At 45.5% G+C, this 19,398-nt stretch overlaps 1 protein-coding gene across 1 annotated transcript; it reads left to right on the top strand.

Annotated features, from left to right (window-relative positions):
* Positions 1 to 14,117: 14,117 nt before the first annotated feature.
* On the top strand, positions 14,118 to 18,863 carry HEBP1 (heme binding protein 1). Its single transcript, XM_009491339.2, has 4 exons — positions 14,118 to 14,195; positions 14,369 to 14,507; positions 16,031 to 16,211; positions 17,560 to 18,863. The coding sequence occupies exons 1-4, from the start codon at positions 14,118 to 14,120 to the stop codon at positions 17,729 to 17,731; spliced, it is 570 nt and encodes a 189-aa protein (XP_009489614.2). The 3' UTR covers positions 17,732 to 18,863.
* Positions 18,864 to 19,398: the final 535 nt, after the last annotated feature.

Genomic DNA, 19,398 nt, shown 5'->3' with positions numbered 1-19,398 from the left:
AGCACAAATGTTTCTGCAGACGTTGTTCTTGCCAGGGGGATTTTGCTGTCTCGGTGCTCTTGTGTGTCCTGAGAGACCCACAGCCAGACATGTGCAATAGCCTGTTTGCATATTATAGAATCATTTAGGTTGGAAAAGACCTTTAAGATCATTAAGCCTCACCATTAACCTAGCACTGCCAAGTCCACCACTAAACTGCATCCCTAAGCACCACATCTACACATCTTTTAAATATCTCCAGGGATGGTGACTCAACCACTTCCCTGGGTAGGCTATTCCAATGCTTGACAACCCTTTCAGTGAAGAAATTTTTCCTAATACCCAATCTAAACTTCCCCTGGCACAACTTGAGGCCATTTCCTCTTGTCCTATTGCTTGTTACTTGGGAGAGGAGACCGACACCTACTTCACTACAACCTCTTTTCACAAGCAAGCTTCATGCTGATGCTAGTCAAGTTTAGAAAACTGACTGCAAGCAGCAGTCCTCATGCAGGAGAGCAGATTAAACACCCTGCAGTTGCTTACAACACAGTCACAGAAATGTGGCAAAAAAAAAAAAAGGGTGTTTCTTGTTCGTTGGTTGTATTAAAGTTCTCGGTCTCTGCTTAGTGTGGTACAGTGATGGCACATGGGCGCTGGGTACCCCTATCTGAATGCAGCTATGGTGGTGACGGTGGGCTGGGCAGTGCTCCTTTCACATCACTGGGAATGTGAATGGTAGCAGGCAGGAGACAGGGAAGTGCTACAGCTCCCTCCTGTCCTGCCTCCCTCACTAATCCTCGAGGAGACACAGGGTATGGGGAATTTCTTTGATACGCACTCCTGCCTGCTGAGAGCCGTGCTGTGGTAGCACACTGCCAGCACAAGACCAGGACATCGGGCACACACTGTGACCCTTCACCAGCACAGGCTGGATTTGGACAAGGGTTTTGGGAGTGTGTTGCCATGCCTGTGTGAGTTTCCCCATCAGGTTCATTCAGCTGGTGTCTCTGTGTCATGCCATGGGGGGATTCTTGCTCGGAGCGTTCCTCCAGCCAGCATCCCCATCCCATGCTGACTGTCAGCAGTTCGTTTCCTCTTCGCAGGGAGTTGCAACTGCAGCATAACAGGACTGTGTTTTCTGCATGCTGAATGGGGAACAGCTGGAGTCAGATGATTGTTTGGATTATTTGCCTGTTGCCTGGACATTTTGTTTCCTTGTTTGAGCCCTGAAAAAATAGGTTTCCAGTTCCTCCAGAGGCTGGTCTGTGTTAAGCCTGTATATTGTGGGCTGCTTTTGAAAACTGGTGTTTTATAACTTTGCAAATGAGTGTCCTGCTGTTTCAGTGGCCAGGCTCCATAAACAAGGCACTCTTCTCAGAAATTTCCCTGCCACAGAGCCAGTGGGACTGGGGGAGCAGGAGCAGCCAAAACCACATGATCCCGGTGTCAGAGAAGCAGATACCCCTGAGTGTGGTCCTGGTTGGACCAACCCCAGTTGGATGTATTTAAGTGGCTGACTAAATGATAGTGCTGGCTGATGTTTATGGACTGTGCTTAGAAGGATGCCACTCAGCTTTCCTCCCCATTGGCTCCTCACCTGGGGTAAACCAGCATCATTGTTGCAATCATAATACTGCATTTGTAACTGCTCTGTCTGTAACACTTGCCCATATCCTCTGGCTCCTTACTTCTGGGTGTTTGCTTTCATTCTGAGCATCTGGACAGTCCTTCGCCCTTGTGAGCAAAGCATCTTTTTCCTCACTGCTGCATGCAGACGCTTTGGCCATGGAAAATGGAGTTAAATAAGAATAGGATGGTCAGGAAAGAGAGGGTGTTGTTGCCAGCTGATACTGGAGAAGTAATATCAGGAAGAATGCAGATTTGGCCAAGGCACTCACAAGCAGTGCCATGGGTCTAGTCATGAGCCTGGGTGTGCAGCAATTGTGCAGCTTCAGGCTGTGGCAGCTGCACATCCTCTCAAATCACAGCAAAATGTCAGTCTGACACAGGCCCGGGATTAGCCAGGGGTCCACCTCCTGCTTCACAAAAATCATCCCTTTAACACCTTGTGTTCCTTCAGAAATCTCTTTATTGAGTACTGACCAGACCTGAGCGTGTTTGATTTGGCAGGCATAGACCTGGAGGCAGGGGGGCAGGGGGAAAAAAAAAATACCACCACTGCAGCCGATTCATCCGATTCATCCCTCCTTGTTTATTCCACCAGAAATAGATTTGGCAGAGTGCATCAGGAATGAACTAATCAGCAGGGAATTAATTGGCATGTTTGTTAAAAGGCAGGAACAACGCAGTGAACAAATTCATGGCTGGATGGCCGGAGGGTTCAAGCAGCCAGAGAGAAGCACTGCATAGTGGAAACTGTGACTAGTAAGAGAAGTCTTACAGCTGTGCCGGAGAGCCAGCGGTTGAGAGCTGCCCAAAAGAACCAGGGGCAAAAATATATGGGTGTCCTTGCAGAGAGAGCTGGTTTCAAGAGGGGCTCCATTGCCCAGGCTTTCCTTCCCATAAGGCTCCCATGTGTGGGGGGAGATGGCTAGCTTGCAGGAGTGGGAGGGAGGGGTAGGAGAGGTACAGCTGGAGGAGGCTCCACTGAAAGACTGTGGAAACACAGAGAGCAGGGAAATGAAGAGGGACACGTCACTCATTGCAAGCTGAAATGCAGAAGGGGTGGTGAGGAGAAGAGGAGCAGGGAGGCAGAGATTTGGAAGCCTCATCACAGAAGGACTGGCCTCAAGAGTACAGGTAACACTTGTATGCAATTCTCTGCCTTATTTCCCAGGAATGTTTTGTTTCTTCCTCTGGAGGAGACACGTCCACGCACCTCAGAAAGAGCTTGTTGGGTTGAGGGACCTGTGGGAAGGCACCTGTGGGAAGAGCCAGGAGAGGAGGGAACATGTGCAGACTGGCATGGACTTGGAGGTTGGAAGATTGCTACTTACATTTCCAGAGAACAGGGGTGTGCAAAGTGAAAGAAGGAGGGAGAAAGGAAGAGTGAGCAAATCCTTAGAGACAGCCAGACAGGCAGACATAGAGAGTGCAAGGTCTGTGGGTACCTGTCTAGGGAGAGAGAGAAAACTTAAGAGGGAGCACTAAGCTCTAAATGAGAGAGAGATGGAGATAAGACATATCCTGAAAAAGCAAGTACACCTGGAGAAGAGGCAGAAGGTGTATATTACTTCCTCAAAACCAACAGTACTTTACTGATATTATGACTTGCAGTAGATGTGTACTTTGCACCTGGATGGCTTTTTTTTTTTCCTTCTTCTTCAGCATCAGTATGCCTGCCTGCTGGCAACAACATCACCCTAGCTGTCAGTCATTGGGGCTGTCAGTCAGATTGCTTTTTTTAGCAGGATGATCAGGCTATTGGAGGGATTCAAGTGCTCTTTGCTTTCACACAACATCCAGGTAGAAAATGAGCAGTGTATCTCTTAATTATATGCAAAAGCACTATTCAACTCTAACATGTTGCCAAACTTTAAAAAGTCAAGATATTGTTATCTCTACATAACCCAAAGCTGGGTGTGTGCATGTACCAACATACAGCACTATATCCATGCATGTATAAACAGTAGAATATGTTATGATGGATTTTTAACAAGGACTTTTGAAACAGGTGATATTCTAGCTGTACCACTGTGGCTGGGTTAATATTGTAGGATCCAATTTTTTAAATTGCTTTTGGCATTTTCCTTGATCTTTCCACCATTATATAATGCTACAAGCATATGCTAATGTTTATATTACCCTGATTTTTTTTTTTTTTTTTTTTTTTTTTTTGCTTGGAGAGCTAACAAATGCTATCCACTTTGCAAGTAGAGCTTGCAAATCCTTTGATTGTTCTGGACTCGCAGTCTTGGCAGCTTTCTCCTCTAAAAGCTCGGAGTCTTTTCAGGATCCCAGCCTGGGAGCTCTGACAGAACTGGCATTAACTGAGAAATTGTGTGCAGCTGCTACATATTTTTTTAATGTGAAGCTGTTTGGTTATAACACCTAAACCTTCTCTGACTTTATACATAAAACATAACATTTTAGTTGGGTGCGTGTAAGTAATATAACCTTAAAATATTCTTGAAATATTGCATATGGGAATAGAGAAATTCCAACAATATGCAAAAATACCTTTATTATCTATTGAGATCCTTTACAAAATTGAGAATCTTAAACTTACCTTGATGTTTAAATGCCCGTTGCCATTGGAGTGAGAGCTACATTTTATGTATTTATGATTTATCTGAGATCAAACTCCCTGATTCATTTAAAAGTATATTTTATTTCCCTGCAAATAACCCAAACCCCAGTATCACTCTTCAGCTTTAGTGTGAAAGTAGCTTGAAAGGAAGTTGGGAAAATTATGAGAGGAGAACGGGTCTCAAATGAAAACCACAAAGCTAATTCACTTGCAGTCCAATATTGCAGAAAAAAAATCCTTCAGTTTAGGTATCACTACAGTGATTTCTAACTTTAATCAACACAATCCTCCTGTCAAAGCAAGCATGGGCTTGAGCTAACACTCTGGGATGCTCATGCATGGCATCAGGAGAGTGTATGTGTTAAAAGCAGTCAGAAGTTCAGGAAAGGTTTCAAACCCTCTTGATATATAAGGGGCAGGCAAGCTCTGAATTGTAATGCAACAACTCATGCGTCTGCAATAGGAACAGTGTGTTCTCCTCAGGCTCCAGGGGAGAGAGGGCTCTCTGAAATGAAGCTGTGTTTGGCACCGGGAGAGAATAACCAAGGCAATTCCCCCATATCCTAGCAGACAGCACAACCCATGGGCGGCACTGAACTCAAGTCATCACTTGTTTTCCCTTAGTGAGTCAAAATCAGGGGCAGGTACCAGTGAAATCTCCGTGCTTTACTGCCATTCCCCACTGTGGGAAATGGAGTATACTGGAGCAGCAAGAAACAGAAAGGGTGAATGGGAGAGGGGCAGCAATGGGAGTTCAAATCCTGGTAGCACTCATTTGCTCTGGGGCAGGGATTCAGGCTTGGATGGCACAACTGCGGATTCCAGCAGGGCTGTGCTCAGGGTATTGAGCTAGCAGAGCTCTTTTATCAGGTCGGAGCGAGGAATTGGGAGGTTAGCAGAAGGAAAAAAAAAATAGTGTAATGATGAGACAAGTATGTCTGTCTTCATTGCTTGCACATGAAGGGACTGTCGGTAATCACTGAGACTACCCTGCTGCAAGGGCAGAATATGATGTAATTTTCTGACAGAGAGCATGCCATACTATTGCAGTTAATAGTAACAATAACAAAGCTACTATGTTATTATTGTTATTCTCTGGACTTAGAAAAGTGCTTTCATCCAAGGATGTAAGAGAGTTTTCCCTGCTCGTCAATCCGTGTTCTCCCTGACAGTATTTTCCAGTGCGACACTGCAATGGATCTGAAGACGTATTTGCAATGGGCTTGGGATCTGGTTCCTATTACAGATGACCCTGCAGACTTTTTCTGCTAGAAACCTTATTAGTGAATATCCATTTGTCTTCTACAATTCCACCTAAGAGAGGGAGGATTGCTCAATTTCTGTGTAAGTGTCTGACAAATGGGAATCTATTTCAGAGATGATTATAACCCTATGTTTACTATGATAATAAATTACAATAGGCCCTCAGGAATGCAGGGAGCAAAGCTACAAAGAAACTGGTCCATAAGGGGACCTGGAAATAAAGCATGTGGGTCTTGTGATTCATTTGGACACCTGATGTTTTAAAAAGTTTAAGATCAGGTAGGGTTGATTTTCAGTATCAGATGTAGGTGGAATGTATCATCACCCTTCTTTTAACAAATACAGAAAGATCAAAGTATCCCAGCCCTGGGGTATTGAAACAGGTGGGAGGTGGAAAGGGTAAGGAATGGACAATCTCTTCAGCATGTTTTAAAATGAGCTGGGAAGCCACGCTGCTTCCTTCATGTTGGCAGCATTTTCAAATCATTTGCATTTAGAGATGTTGGCGTCTGGTAAGTCCTTTCCCATCAGGGAAGATTAAAAAGGCATAGTCATCAAAAGAAAGAAAAAAAAAAAAAATCTAAAGGCTGGAGTATTTATCTGGAAATGCAGAGAGGCAGAGGAGCTGGAGTGTCAATGCAAATAGTTTCAAGAAGGTCCATGAAGACCTTTTCATTATGTGCCTCGGTGATACCATCAGACCTTCTTAGAGATCTTCATTTTGGCAGCTCTGGGTTGGGGGGAAGAAGAGGTGTATGTATGTGCGAGATAGGAAAAAGGTGATTTATTTTTTTCCTTTAAATGAATACTGCAATTAGAAGAAGAATACTGAATACAAAATACATCCTGACAGGTGGAAAGTGATATTTTTAAAGTAGCATGACATTTTCCATCAGTATGGCTATATTCATACTGCTATTTTAAATATATGGAAAAATAAATGCAGTTGCAATTAAAATACACTAGTGATTGAATGTAAGAAAGGCACAAAGTAAAAGGATTTATTTAGGTACTGCTTTATTTGCTACAGCTTCTAGTAGGTTTTGAGGTGGCTGAATTCTTCCCAGATGGCTAGGAGATGAGGGTTATATGATAATCAAAAAGCAATTTAATGTCCTCATATTTTGCAGTGAGGTCTTAGACTTTTGATGCGTGTACCTGAACAGGAGAATAATTTGGATTTTCTGAATGTGCCTACTTCTCACATAAGCCCCTCCATCACTGTGACTACAGATGACTGAAATCATCACTAAAACCCATGAGCTTGGCAATGCATTTTTTCTGTTTGCTATGTGCAATATGTGCAGAATTGGTATTTCCAGCCAGTTTCTACCAGAACAGCTGTTCATGATATTTAAATATATATATATATCAGATTCAACACTGAGGGACTATTTAATTAAGACAGAATAACAAATTAGCATTAGTGAGCTGTGGAGAGACAGACCTATTCTCTTCTTACATTTAGAGATGGTACTTGTCCAGAAGGGCCTCCAGGTTAGGGTTGACTTCCATTGGCTTGGGAATAATGGTAAATGTGAAACAAGACACGGAGCTTAGGTAAATGCTCACAACAGTTCATATACCTCTCTTGCCTAGTCTGCAGATTTGCTCAGGAGGAACTGACCCCTGACACCAGGACAAGGTGGAGACAGTACATGGGGAGTGGGGTTGCCTTTGAGGCTCCATCACTGGGCAGCATCTCAGTTATTGCCACTGGTTAGTGGATCACATCAAAAAGAACAGGTTTTTATTCTGGCCTCTATTAAAACGTTGATGAATTGCTTCACTGTTTTGAACCTTGCCTTCCCTAATTGCAAAGTGGGGATGCAGCTATTTCTGGACTTCATAGTACCTCCTCCTGACATTGATAGAACATTTATAGCTAAAAGGTGCTGTTCCAATATGGTTGTGTAAGAAGCAAAGCTACTTTCCTAGCTGCCGCCGGTTGATGAAGCATCTCTGTACCACTCAATGGCTTGAAAAAAAAGTAAGGAGGTTTGTACTAGTGAAAAAGAACAGTCCATGTGCTTCTGTAAAATCTAGGCTGAGCAACTTGAACAACATTTTAAAGAAATACATCATCAGGGAGAAATTTGGTATTGGGGTGACAGGTGGGGGGTGGAGAAACAGAGAGGAAAGAGAGAAATAAAGCAGTTAGCAAGATTTTTTGTCTCCACAGAGCAGGGGGAAGTCAAGATCCTATGAACAGCCATCATGGCGACTCTTCCTCTTTTCCTCTTCTTCATCCTCTTGCCCTGCAGTAAATCCCAGGAGGACTTCCTGGACCAGCATCAGAAATGGAACTACAGAGAAGGTGGTAAGGTGGTGGTGGTGGGTCAGCCTGGGAGGTGTTCAGTAACTCAGAGCTGAAGATTCGCCTGTTTTGTCCTTGGAGTAAGACACGCAGTGCTTGTTCATGAGTGCTCTTTCTTGATTCCTGGGTAGCTGCTGAAATTTCTGGAGAGAAAAATGGTTTTAGAAATAATCAGCTGGGTTATCCAGTGACAGCAGAAAACTTGGGCACCTGGAGGCAGAGAATTACACTGTGAGGAAGAGTTATCTGCTTTTTAATTTACATGCTCCGTATGTTTAATAATTGGCATTTCATTGCGACTCAGTGCAAGTGATGGGGAGTGTAATCAAACTCAAACTACTGGCTCATGTTTTCTTGTTCTGTCCCATTTATCTTCCTCTCTTCCATGGATGTCCTGCTATCCTAGCTGACAAGGTCAACATAGAAGGCATTAACAGCATTACTCAAACACTTGAGAAATGGGGAAATGGCATCTTCTGGCAAATGAAGCACACCCTGCTGAACAACCCAAATGCTTTACTACCTGAGTTCTCCAGGTAATTCCCTTCACCTGGAGGCAGGATTCAGTCCTCTCCTGGGTGTCCTTCCTTGAGCGGGATTCATCTTGTTTAAGATGAACTTTCAGATTGCTCACTTGTGGGGAGATGAATCCCACTGTCTTGGTATGTGTTGTGCTTAGCAGCTCTGATTATTCTAGTAAACTGAATATTCTGCTGACTATTTATTGTGAAACATTCTCAATTGTCATGGCTGTATTATAAGAATTATCCTAAAGAAAATTTAGGCTGTTGTCAGCACCTCACTCCTGTGAGAACAGGCTGGAAAAATGAATTGTGCTGCAAAGCCACACACAGATTTGGCCACAGGGCAGGAAGAAGCTGATTTGGCTTGTGATGTTTTTGATTTCAATCTCTGTAATACCAAGATCAGAGAAAGCTATTTTCTAGTCCATGTCCTCATATTTCCCCCTTTGCATTGCAGGAAATATTAATAATTAAGCACATTCACAAAATTTAATTTAATATGAAATTTCCAGGAACAGAGTGGAAAAGACAATGAAAGAGAGAGAGGAGTAGGGAATACTAGAAACCTAAATATCACTTAGATCAGAGTTGTTCCTAAAGCAAGTGGTCCTCTTCCATAACTCAGCTTTCTCGTTAGGAAAAAGAAAATAGTATCTGTCCACAACTGCTAAGCATTGAACAAGTTGAGGAGGAAAGCCTAGAGGAATAAAATGGCACTAGTCAGAAGGTCACACAGTATCTGTACAAATTAGGGTTTCAAGAGGGTATAGTTGATAGATTATACGCTGGCCTTTATCATCAAGTGGCTTTCTCCCTGACTGCATGGCGGCTGGTGTTATTAGCACAGAATTCATCACAACTTCCACAGTGCCAGTGCTGAAATTCATTGGTGCCTAAGATTATTGGGGCCAACATTAAGTCATGTATTTGGAAAGCTCTAACTTTAGTCCAGGGAGATGTAATGAGATTATTCAGCCATGTTTCCTGCATAGGGCTTTGAATTAAGTTTGTTGGTAAGGACACAGGCCAGCCCATTAGAAATATTGAGGACTGACAGTAATCCATGGGAATCACTGGCCCAGCCTCCATGTCTGCTCCTGATTAACAGTGAGGCTAATTAATACTAATTAATATCAGGTAAAATTAGAATGATTATCAGAGCTTCGTAACACCCAAAGGGAGACTGAGAAGAAGCCCTCCAAGGGAAGGGACATGGTTACCCCCAAGCACACTGGTCCATCAGTGCAGCCCTCACCTTACCAAATCCTGATGTAAAACCTGGCTCCCCCCCACCGCTCAGCTCTGGCAGAGGCACAGCCTGGAGTGACCAGGGGGCTGTGCAATCACAGCTGTACCATGGCACGCAGCAGCCTGCCCTTCATTGGGAAGTCCTCATAGGTGATCTCACGCATTGCTGCTCTCTTCTTCTCTACCCCTGCTGGTTCCAGACATGCAGGATGGTTTTTATCTCTCCCCTTAAAGCAGGAGTGCTGTGAAGTGCTTCTGGGAGCTCATAAACCATCTGTCATTCTGCACCGAGCCAGCTGCGCTTTGGTGGTGATGGAAAGAGCGTGTCGCCCATGACGGTCCTGAAGCTTGTGGTTTCCTGGGTTCAGATGGGGGTATCTCAGATGAATTCCCACCACCCAAGGGTCAGGGTGGCTTTGGAAGCATCTGTTAATGGTTCCTTGCAACTTCCCCACCAACAAATGCAAGGCCATGGTAAATTATTTTGCATGCTTAGGAACACTCCTCACACTGAGTTATTCTCCTGTATTACTCTCTTTGTAGTCTCCGCCCTGTCTCCGCGGCTGTGGACAATCTCGTGAGGGAAGTCCAGTCGATAAGGAAAAGGCTAGAAGAACTGAATGAACGCCTCAATGTCATTAGCAAAACTGTCCTTCCCATCCGACTGAACGCTCTGCAGAGCCAGAGGCGTGGAAATACTCAGCTGCGGAGACTTCCGATGCATAGAAGAAGGTTGTATGCTCGCAGGAGACCTCAGAGGAATTAATTCTCTACCAGAAAAAAGGGAAATGTTTATTTTTTTCATCTGCTTAAGCCTTTCTCCATGGGACACTGCTAGAGAGGATAAAGTAAAGCACATACAAGTCAGCTTTACTAAGGAGACTGGAACTTCTGCATTTGGTTGCTGCCTTTCAAACCTAGATCAGTAGGTGAAATCTGACCCTGTTCTTCAGTGATGGCTGCTTTGTGTCCCAAGCAGAATGAGTTGACAAGCTCAGTCTACTTGAGTGTGAATACCTTCAGGCTATACAGTCATTCTTTCCACTTACCAGAGGAAGGTCTTTCTATAAAGATCAGGTGAATTTCTCTCTCTGTCCTATTTTTACAGCACTCCCATCTGACACATCTGGGGAATTTGATCCTTAAAAGTGCTGAACGCCTGATGAATACAGAAGGATAGATTAGTGTTTGGCAATTGCAGCTGGGCAGGGAGGGGGAGAGGAAGACATGTTTTAAAATACAGCCTTAACCTATTCTCCATCAGTGCAAAGAATGCCCCATTCACATGTTCAGAGGGTGGGTAGGGTTGGATAACCTTAGTCTGTATATCATGTTTCAAGACTGAAGATGGGTCAGATTCTAGGGACCAAATTTGAACATCTATCTTCTGCAAAGAGCTTTTTTTTTACCTACCTGGAACTGGGTACTCAAAACTTTGTTATTCAGCAGATATGTTCAGAACTTCCAGCACTCTGAAAGACATCGCATTGACTTCTGCCAAGACCCTTGGAAACCAGGGGATGTGTCTTCAAAACTATTTAGATACCTAATGGCATAGATAGGTGTCTAGAAGGATTTTCCAGAATAGCTTAAGAGACAGTTCAGTCCCCAAAATCACAGATAATAATTCAATTGGTGTCTAATTCCCAGAGTGTTTTCTCCATATACAAGCACTGACCTCCAGACATTTTCCAACATCCTTTAGCACAATTAAGATCTGTAGAGAAAGAATAACTATGAAACTCAAGGACTTTGGTGCCTCTGGGAGTACCCAGAATACCCTGCCTTCGGCTTGTCTTTGCCTGTGGCTTCCTGATGATAGAACTGGTGATAAAAAACAGCGCAGAAATCAAATTATGCACTGAACAGAGGATAGAGTGGGCTTGCCCTTCAGGTCTCTAAAGGTAAATCCAATAGAGAGATTCCTATCCAGCATTGCAGCCACTGCATACCTGAAATCTGTTGAAACACAGGCAGGAGAGTCAGAGAGAAAAATAAACTCTATTTTTAAGGTCTGGATGAAGCAATTTATGAAAACAAAAATAAAGAATGGATTATGTCTAAATGGTTGTGGGGGAGGCTGGCATGACAGTTGTTTTGCAAACACTCTCCAATCATAAACAGTGAGGATGCAGACTAGCTATTTAAGGATTCCCAAGGCCTGAATTTATGGAAAGAAGTTCAGTGACACTACAATAACCTCCAGAGGGAAAGGGGAAAAACAAGTTTTTTATGAAATCTTTCAAAATGAACCAGAAGTAGTAACACAGTCAGCATTTTGTCTGTGACCTGGGAGTTGAGTGGGGGAGGTATGAGGAGTATATGAGACAATCTGTTAAATATTTCCTGGACATAAATTCTCTGAGTTCAGGTTTTCAGAAAATAACAAAACTCTAACTTGGAAGGTCTTTCTTTGGCTTTTGGAATTTGAAACACTGCTTAACACGACAAGGGAAAAATCAAGCCTGTGAAAAGGCTGATAAAAAGATACAGTTGTGCCTTTGGTGAAGTTGTCATCATCATCTCTCAGGAAATGTAGAGTATTTTGATCCCAGAATATATTTACCTAAATTACAAGGAATAACAGGAGAGAAAGGCCGCATCAACCTCCTCCTTGTTATTCTGCATTCAGAACTACTAGGCTGTGCTGTAGCATTAGCTGTACACTTGCACAGACTGCTGGTCCCTCCAGGGGATGCTTTACACACTTTGCTTGGGGCTGTAGGGACTGCTGGTCACTTTGACCTATCTAGAGGAAGAATACAACATAAACGTCAGCTTTCACGTTCATATTTTAGACATGAGCGTTTTATCAGGCAACCTGAAGTTGTATAAAATCCAACATGGAACAGAAAGGTAAGGCTTCCAGCTCAGGAAATTCCCTCAGTCACAGATGGCAGAAGGTGGGAGGTCCAGATCACTGCATGCCTTTACTTTTTACCTAGTTGTCCACCACCAACTTCTGCCAGAGACAGAGGACTGGGCACGATGGACCTCTGCTCTGACCCAGTCCATGTATTCCTATACTGATATGTGCAAGATGGTATTTTTGGCAAAATTCCTCAGCTCAATGGAGTAACTCACTCTTTTAAAAGAGAACAACTAAGCTGCAGCACGCAATGTATATTACAATTTTGCAATTTCTTGCATAATGGTGAATAAACCAAATGACATAAATGGTTAATAAATGACTAGATCTGTGGCCTTGTCACCACTGATAGCAGCCCCTGCCATTCACTCTGTTAAAGTCCACGTTGGGCTCCAGCCCTGCTCTCTGACCTGAACATGGCCTGTTTGATCAGATGACCATGGCCAGCTGCTTTAACTTCTTTGTCTTTGCACCACCCTCTCTCTCTCGATGGAAATGCTTTAATGGCACATTTCTTTTCTCATTTTCTCTTTTTCGTTTTAAGAGTATAGTAAAATTACGCATCAGCCTGCTTCCACGCCACTCACCTTCTCTTTGAGGAGGCAGAAGTCCATCTGAGCAGGCATCTCAAGGTGCCTCTACCTCATCTGCCTGGGGAGGCTGGTCTGATCCATGGCTGACCCACTGACCAGTATTTGATTCCCGTCTCTGTCACCCTCTTCTTAAACGATCCCGGGCAAGGCACTTTCTCTGCCTGGCACTTGTCCTTTGACACGGCTTATGCAACTAAAACCCGCTTGTGATCATGAAGGATCTAAGTCCTCCATGCACATAAACATACTCAGCTCTATAAGCCATCTAAGCCCCCTGTTGTGTTCATTTACATATACGTCTGGGAAAGAACCTGGCTGGAGTTTTAAATGGAGTTCGCCGGTTGAGCTTTGAACACATGCAGAGGTCAGCGGAGGGAAAGCAAATATCATCAGCGGCTTCCAACACCTACCCCTTACCTAAAGCTTAAAACATCCAGAGAGACACAGAGCACTCCCTTACATTCACTGTCTTAAAAGACAAGAACTGTGATCCCCCTTAGTTCCGTTTATTTAAAAAAAAAAAAAAAAAAGTTACGATTTTGCAGTTTCAGGAGAGCTATATATTACACACTTTTGTCAGTACTTCCCCTCCCTTGTATTTTATTTCCTTCAGGCTTCCTCTTTCCCCCAGATGAACTCCACCTGCTCCCGCACTTTATTACCCTTCAACACTGCTCGGCGTCCTCCATTACTTCCCCCCCCGGGGCCGCCGGCTCTCCACCCCCACAGCCCGCCGCGACCGGATCGCCCCCGGCCGAGCCCCACCGCCCCCCCCCGCCGCCGCCGGCCCTTGGGCGCCCCCTGGCGGCGGCGCGTCGTGCTGCAGGCGGCGGGGCTTCCTCCGGGCCCTCCCACCTCGCCCGGGCCGAGCCTAGCGGGGCCGAGCTGAGCCGAGCGGGGCCGAGCTGAGCCGAGCCTAGCGGGCCCAGCTGAGCGGGACCGAGCTGAGCCGAGCCTAGCGGGGCCGAGCAGAGCCGATCGAAGCCAAGCCGAGTGGGGCCAAGCTGAGCTGAGCTGAGCCTAGCAGGGCCAAGCCGAGCCGAGTGAAGCCAAGCCGAGCGGGGCTGAGCTGAGCCGAGCCTAGCGGGGCCCAGTCGAGCCGAGCAGCACCATGCTGGGCATGATCAAGAACTCCCTGCTGAGCACGGTGGAGGCATGGCCCTACCGGGTGCTGAGCAAGGGGGAGAAGGTAGGTGGCAGGGCGGGCAGCCGGGCCCTGTTCCCCCGGGCCCTGTTCCCCCGGCGGATTTCTGTGACAGCCGGGCCCAGTAAGGCGCTGCCAGGGGCACTGGGTGTCCTCCGGGCAGCGCTTTCTTCCCAGCTTGTTCAGGCAGCTGGCACCTTCTCCATCCCCTTCCCCAGGAGCAGCTCAGCTACGAGGAGAGGGCGTGCGAGGGTGGGCAGTTTGCGATGGTGGAGGTGTCGGGGAAGCCGTTCGACGAAGCCTCGAAGGAAGGGGTGCTCAAGCTCCTCAAGTACGTTGGAGGAACCAACGACAAGGGTGAGATGCTCCCCGCCCAGCGGGGCTTGGCTGATGTTTGTGGTTGACTGCCGCTAGCAGAGGGACGGGGAAAGCCGGATGGATGGAGGAGATGGCAGCGCAGGCCCGCCTGGCTTGCAGCTCCCGGCACTGGGGGTCTGTGATGGGGATGGCCCCTTGCTGGGAAAAATAAACTTGCCACAGGTCAAAGCGTGCCCAGCCAACTCATGCTATGAGTCCATTCCTAACCCAGGGTAAAAATCTCAAAAATTATTTGTTTAAGCTGGAATGAGTTACCTTGCAGCTGGGATAGCCGTGAGTATAGGCACATATATATCTTATCACAACTCCCTGCATGAGCGGTAGCTGATGAAATCCAGGGTATCTGGGGCACTTCGGTTCTGTGATGTGCCCTTGTAGGCAGTACAATAACTTTTATGACCCTGATATTGTATCATATACTCTGGCTATATTTATTCATGAAAGGATAATGAACAATGAGCTTGCCTTTTAATGGTACTTTGTAATGTTTTATAATGGTGCTTCCAGGTGATTGCTTATAATTCTCAATTTATTAAAGTATGTGCATCGATAATCACCTGTAGCAGGAGGAGAAGACCACAGAGTAGTTCTGAGGCATATACATTTGCTCTCACATCTTTCTCAGGCAACTGGTAGGGGGACTTGTATAGTCTGTATGGGCATAGGAGCTAGATGCAGAGAGAAATGGCATTTACAGCAGCATGTTTTGGAAAGGTGATGATCGCTGTTGCTGTAGGAGAAAGGATGCTGTCAGACAGGTATGGTATCAAAGCAAAATAAATGAGAAAGATGGCTTGATCTCAGATGATTCTGTGGCTACCTGATCCTGAGGGTTGGAGGTTCCCTACTGCTGAAAGAAGAGGGAAGGAAAATGTTCTTCAGTGCCATGTGGTATCTCTTGGCAGTAATGAGCAGACAAGAAGCATGCTGTTCCTGAAGTGGTGGACAGCATGGACAGTCCTGCTGAAAGCCAGAACAGTTCTGAGTTTTGGGGCCCTGGAACTTCTAGGATATCTGGAAGCATTTGGAAGGGTTTAGGAGAAAGCTCCTGTCACTCAGTATTGGCCATGGGCTCACCACTAAGTGCAGATGATAACAATTTAAATACTGACATAGATTTAAATGTGCCACCAACCTGCCCCGGAACTGTAGACCTTGTTATGTTAGAGGTGATTGTCAGAACAGAGTCTGTCTCGGTGGCATGAGCTGCATGGTTGAGAATCACAGAAACAGAACCATTAACAGAAAGCCATCCAGAGGTTGCCTGGGGCCCTTATTTGCCAGGGTCCTTGTGTAGTCAGTGGAGAGAGAAGTTTGGCCCAAGCAGAACCCTAGTGTGGCTATTCTGCATGTCTCTGAGGACCCTACTCTTGACTGACTGTACAAGGAGTTCAGTATGAGGAGTTTTCCTAAACTAAAATTAGCTTTTGTGAATCCCCTGCTAATTCTGTGAGTTCTTGAGAACCTAGACTTCTTTAGTAATGTCTGTGTGTCTCTTTCAGGGGTTGGAATGGGCATGACTGCTCCTGTCTCCATCACTGCTTTTCCTGCTGAAGATGGCTCCTTACAGCAGAAAGTGAAGGTCTCTCTGCGGATCCCAAGCCAGTTTCAAGCCAACCCTCCTTGTCCTAGTGATGAAAGCATTAAGATTGAAGAGAGACAGGGGATGACCATTTATTCCACGTAAGGAATGCATCCTGGGATTTCCAGTCCCAAGTGCGCGCTCTGACAAGCAGTGTTGGTTTTACCAGGTGACTTCCTGGACAATGGGTGCATGTGGTAAAAGGAGATGGAGGGGTCTTTCTAGACTGAAGACAGGTTTTTTATGGCATTTCTTAATCATTGGTCATGCTGCACCCATTTGGAATACAGATTTTTTTTCCACTGGGAAACTTTTCCGGTTAGCCCTGAAAGCCTTTTTGTTTCACTTGGGGAGGTGAAGAGCAGGGGAGGGTGAATATGAAGTTGCTGAGTCATTCCTAATCTCTGAAAACCATTGTCTTCCCCACTTTCTGGGATCAAGATTGTTCTTGTCATCAGGAATGTCCTTTGGTGTGGTTCACATCAAATGACAGGTGTCAGCTGAAGCCTCATTTAGATGGACTCGTGCCAGAGTCCATCATGGAAACAAGCAGCCATTGCATTGCTTCAAATAGCCTTTGAATGTCTTCGGCTGTTGACTGACAAGCTGGGCTCAAACTAGCATCACAATAGCAATAAGCTCTTCACCTTGTGTTTAACCCCTTGCATGTTAACCCCTTGCATGTTCCCCTGCCTCCTTGCTTGAACTGTTTTGGCTGATTCTAAACTGTCCAGCTCCTCTCTTGCCTGTGACTGCTGCCTGACCTTTGCTGCGGGCGTGGGCCACTTCTGCAAGGACAGGCTCTTTTGTCTCGAACCTTGGCCCTGAGGCAGGGTGGTGAGGTGTTGGCTGATGTTGAAACAGTTCCTGTTGGTGGGAGATCAACATAAACCACACCAATTCCAGCCCACCCCTTTTAAATATCATTGTGGGCTGTAATTGCTAACATCTCTGTTCCCACTCCCCCTATCTCTGTTCCCACTCCCCCTTTCCCTTGGACTTACCAGAGTTTGGCTTCCGTTCATGATCTGGCTTCCAGCAGATGGTTGTTCACACCACAGTGAACATGGTTGTTGACAGCATTGGTGTAAGGACTATGGGCTGAGCAGACTTGGAGATAATGTTGTGCTCTAGGAAGCTGTTCCTCTGATATGGCGTTGATTCAAAGGGCAGGGCCATTCTGCTGACTGATATATATGGGTCTGTTTCGGGGTGTCGCTTTGGGGTCTGCCAATGGCTGACTGCACCCCAGCTGTGTAACCCTTGAGACAATCTATCACAGACAAAGTGCTGGTTCACAAAGAACAACACCTGCATGATTGCATGTTGGCGGGACCTGGATCAAAATGTGTGGCTAAATACATTGTGGCTATATATTGTTCTGCCTCTCTTCCTTTCTGTGCTCTGCCAGGAATGCTCAGCACCTCTCTCTGCTTCATTTCTTTGCAGGCAGTTTGGTGGCTATGCCAAAGAGGCGGATTATGTGAACTATGCTGCCAAGCTGAAGTCTGCTCTGGGGAGTGAAGCTGCATACCGCAAAGATTTCTACTTCTGCAATGGTTATGACCCCCCGATGAAGCCTTATGGGCGACGCAATGAGGTCTGGTTTGTGAAAGAGTGAGCATCTGGCTCCCAGTGGTGCTGATTTGCACTGGTAGCTTCCCCACACTATGTCCCTGTGTTCTTGAAAATAAACTAACAATTTGGCAGAGGCAGAAAACCATCCTTTTCCTCCCTCCACACCTATGGTCTTTTATGGACCAACAATTTTAGAAGAACACTGCAGAGCCCTCTTGACGATCCTGCTCCTTCGTTCCGGGCCAAGTCCTCAACCACACAGACTCTCATGATCTCTCGGTCGCTTGCTTTTATCTCCCTCATGCTCACAGAGTTCAATGCCAAGACAGCCAGAGTACTTAATTAGTAAGACTGGTGCCTGACAGGAGTCACGTCCAAGTGCTGGCAGACTATTAGTCTCACCTGAGGCAGGCAGGAGAACATGACAAAAGTGCATACAGGGACTTTTTTATCTTCTTGAGCTTGCTGCAGCTGTAAAATGCTGCTTTTATCTGTGCCATTCCAAAAGCAGTCTAAAGGGACATGGGCATTACTACCAACACAGCACAGTGAAAATAAGCATCCTTTACATTGACTCTCAGTGTGCAGGAGAGCAACACTTCGGCCATCTGACTGAGAAATATCATTTAGAAGAAGATCCAGGTTTCTGTTTGCAGCTATCCTTCTGTTTGAGGTGAGACATTCTGGAGCGTGTTATGTCCTGATCTCAGCTAGCAGCTGGATGATGTGGTGTGGAGACCCCAAGACCATTTTCTCACATTCCTGTTACTTGTGTGTAACATTTCTGTGAAACTAGCCTACACAAGGGCCAAAGCTAAAATGTGTCTGGTAATCTAATTGAATTAGAAAAATACAGGCTGCGAAAAAAGCAGGTGCCTATTACTTGTGATCTGAGGGTGCATTTGAAGAATGGTGAGCATCTAGTGGAACCACCGTGGGTACAGATCTTTAAAAAAACCTCTGCTCTTAAATGGTGTTAGTTTCTGAAGGGCTACTCAGAGCAGCTGCCTTCTTTAAAGGAGGAGGAAAACCTGGCTGTCCTTGAAAACAGGCATTTATGTCAAATAATGAGTAGCCTTTTGGAAACTTAAGATACAATAGTAAGGGTGGGTCTTGTTTTAGGAAGACCAGCAAAGTTTAACTGTTAGGCATCAAACCAGCATTGTAGCTGTTGGCTCTGCCAGGGAGGCAGCAGGATGCCTGCAGTGGGAACACTCTCACACACCATGCTACTGTGGGTACCTGTATAATTTAGCTCCACTAAAAGAGGTGTGCTCCTCTGATGCTTAAGTGCTGCAAAGTTCAGACGCTTTCCAAAAGCCATTTTCTGCCTGGAGCTGAAAGAGAGATTTGTCAGATGGCATCCCCAGTTTCTGGCCAGTTGAGCTGTTTGACATGTGCCTGCTTTCTGAGAACAAATCTCAGCAGTAAAAGGAGGAAACCTGTGGTTCTGACGTGCTTTCCTTTTCTCTCTTGCTGAGCCATACAAGAACTTTGCCATGGAATTCACGAGAGAGTTTCAGTCACCTGTGTGCAAGAGCAGCTACTCAGGATGGGTAAAAGAGCAGATGCCATTTAATTTTCAGAAAAACAAAGGAAAAGCTATTGGCTGCAGTTAGTGATTGCAGTGCAGGGGAGGAGGAATCTAAAGGGAAATCAAGGCAGACAAAGAATTAGGCTTTTGAATGAGTTTTTTAAGGAGCAAAGGCC

The sequence above is a fragment of the Pelecanus crispus genome, chromosome 1 (assembly GCF_030463565.1).
Source record: "Pelecanus crispus isolate bPelCri1 chromosome 1, bPelCri1.pri, whole genome shotgun sequence".
NCBI classification, from domain to species: domain Eukaryota; kingdom Metazoa; phylum Chordata; class Aves; order Pelecaniformes; family Pelecanidae; genus Pelecanus; species Pelecanus crispus.
The sequence above is the reverse complement of the archived record's forward strand: the minus strand, read 5'-3'. Positions and strand labels throughout refer to the sequence as shown.

Bases quoted from the DNA above. Each gene is read 5' to 3' on its own strand.
- HEBP1 (XM_009491339.2), top strand. From the start codon at position 14,118: ATGCTGGGCATGATCAAGAACTCCCTGCTGAGCACGGTGGAGGCATGG. The intron at 14,508-16,030 runs GTGAGATGCTCC...TGTCTCTTTCAG, and splicing joins TGGAGGAACCAACGACAAGG to GGGTTGGAATGGGCATGACT. The intron at 16,212-17,559 runs GTAAGGAATGCA...ATTTCTTTGCAG, and splicing joins GGGATGACCATTTATTCCAC to GCAGTTTGGTGGCTATGCCA.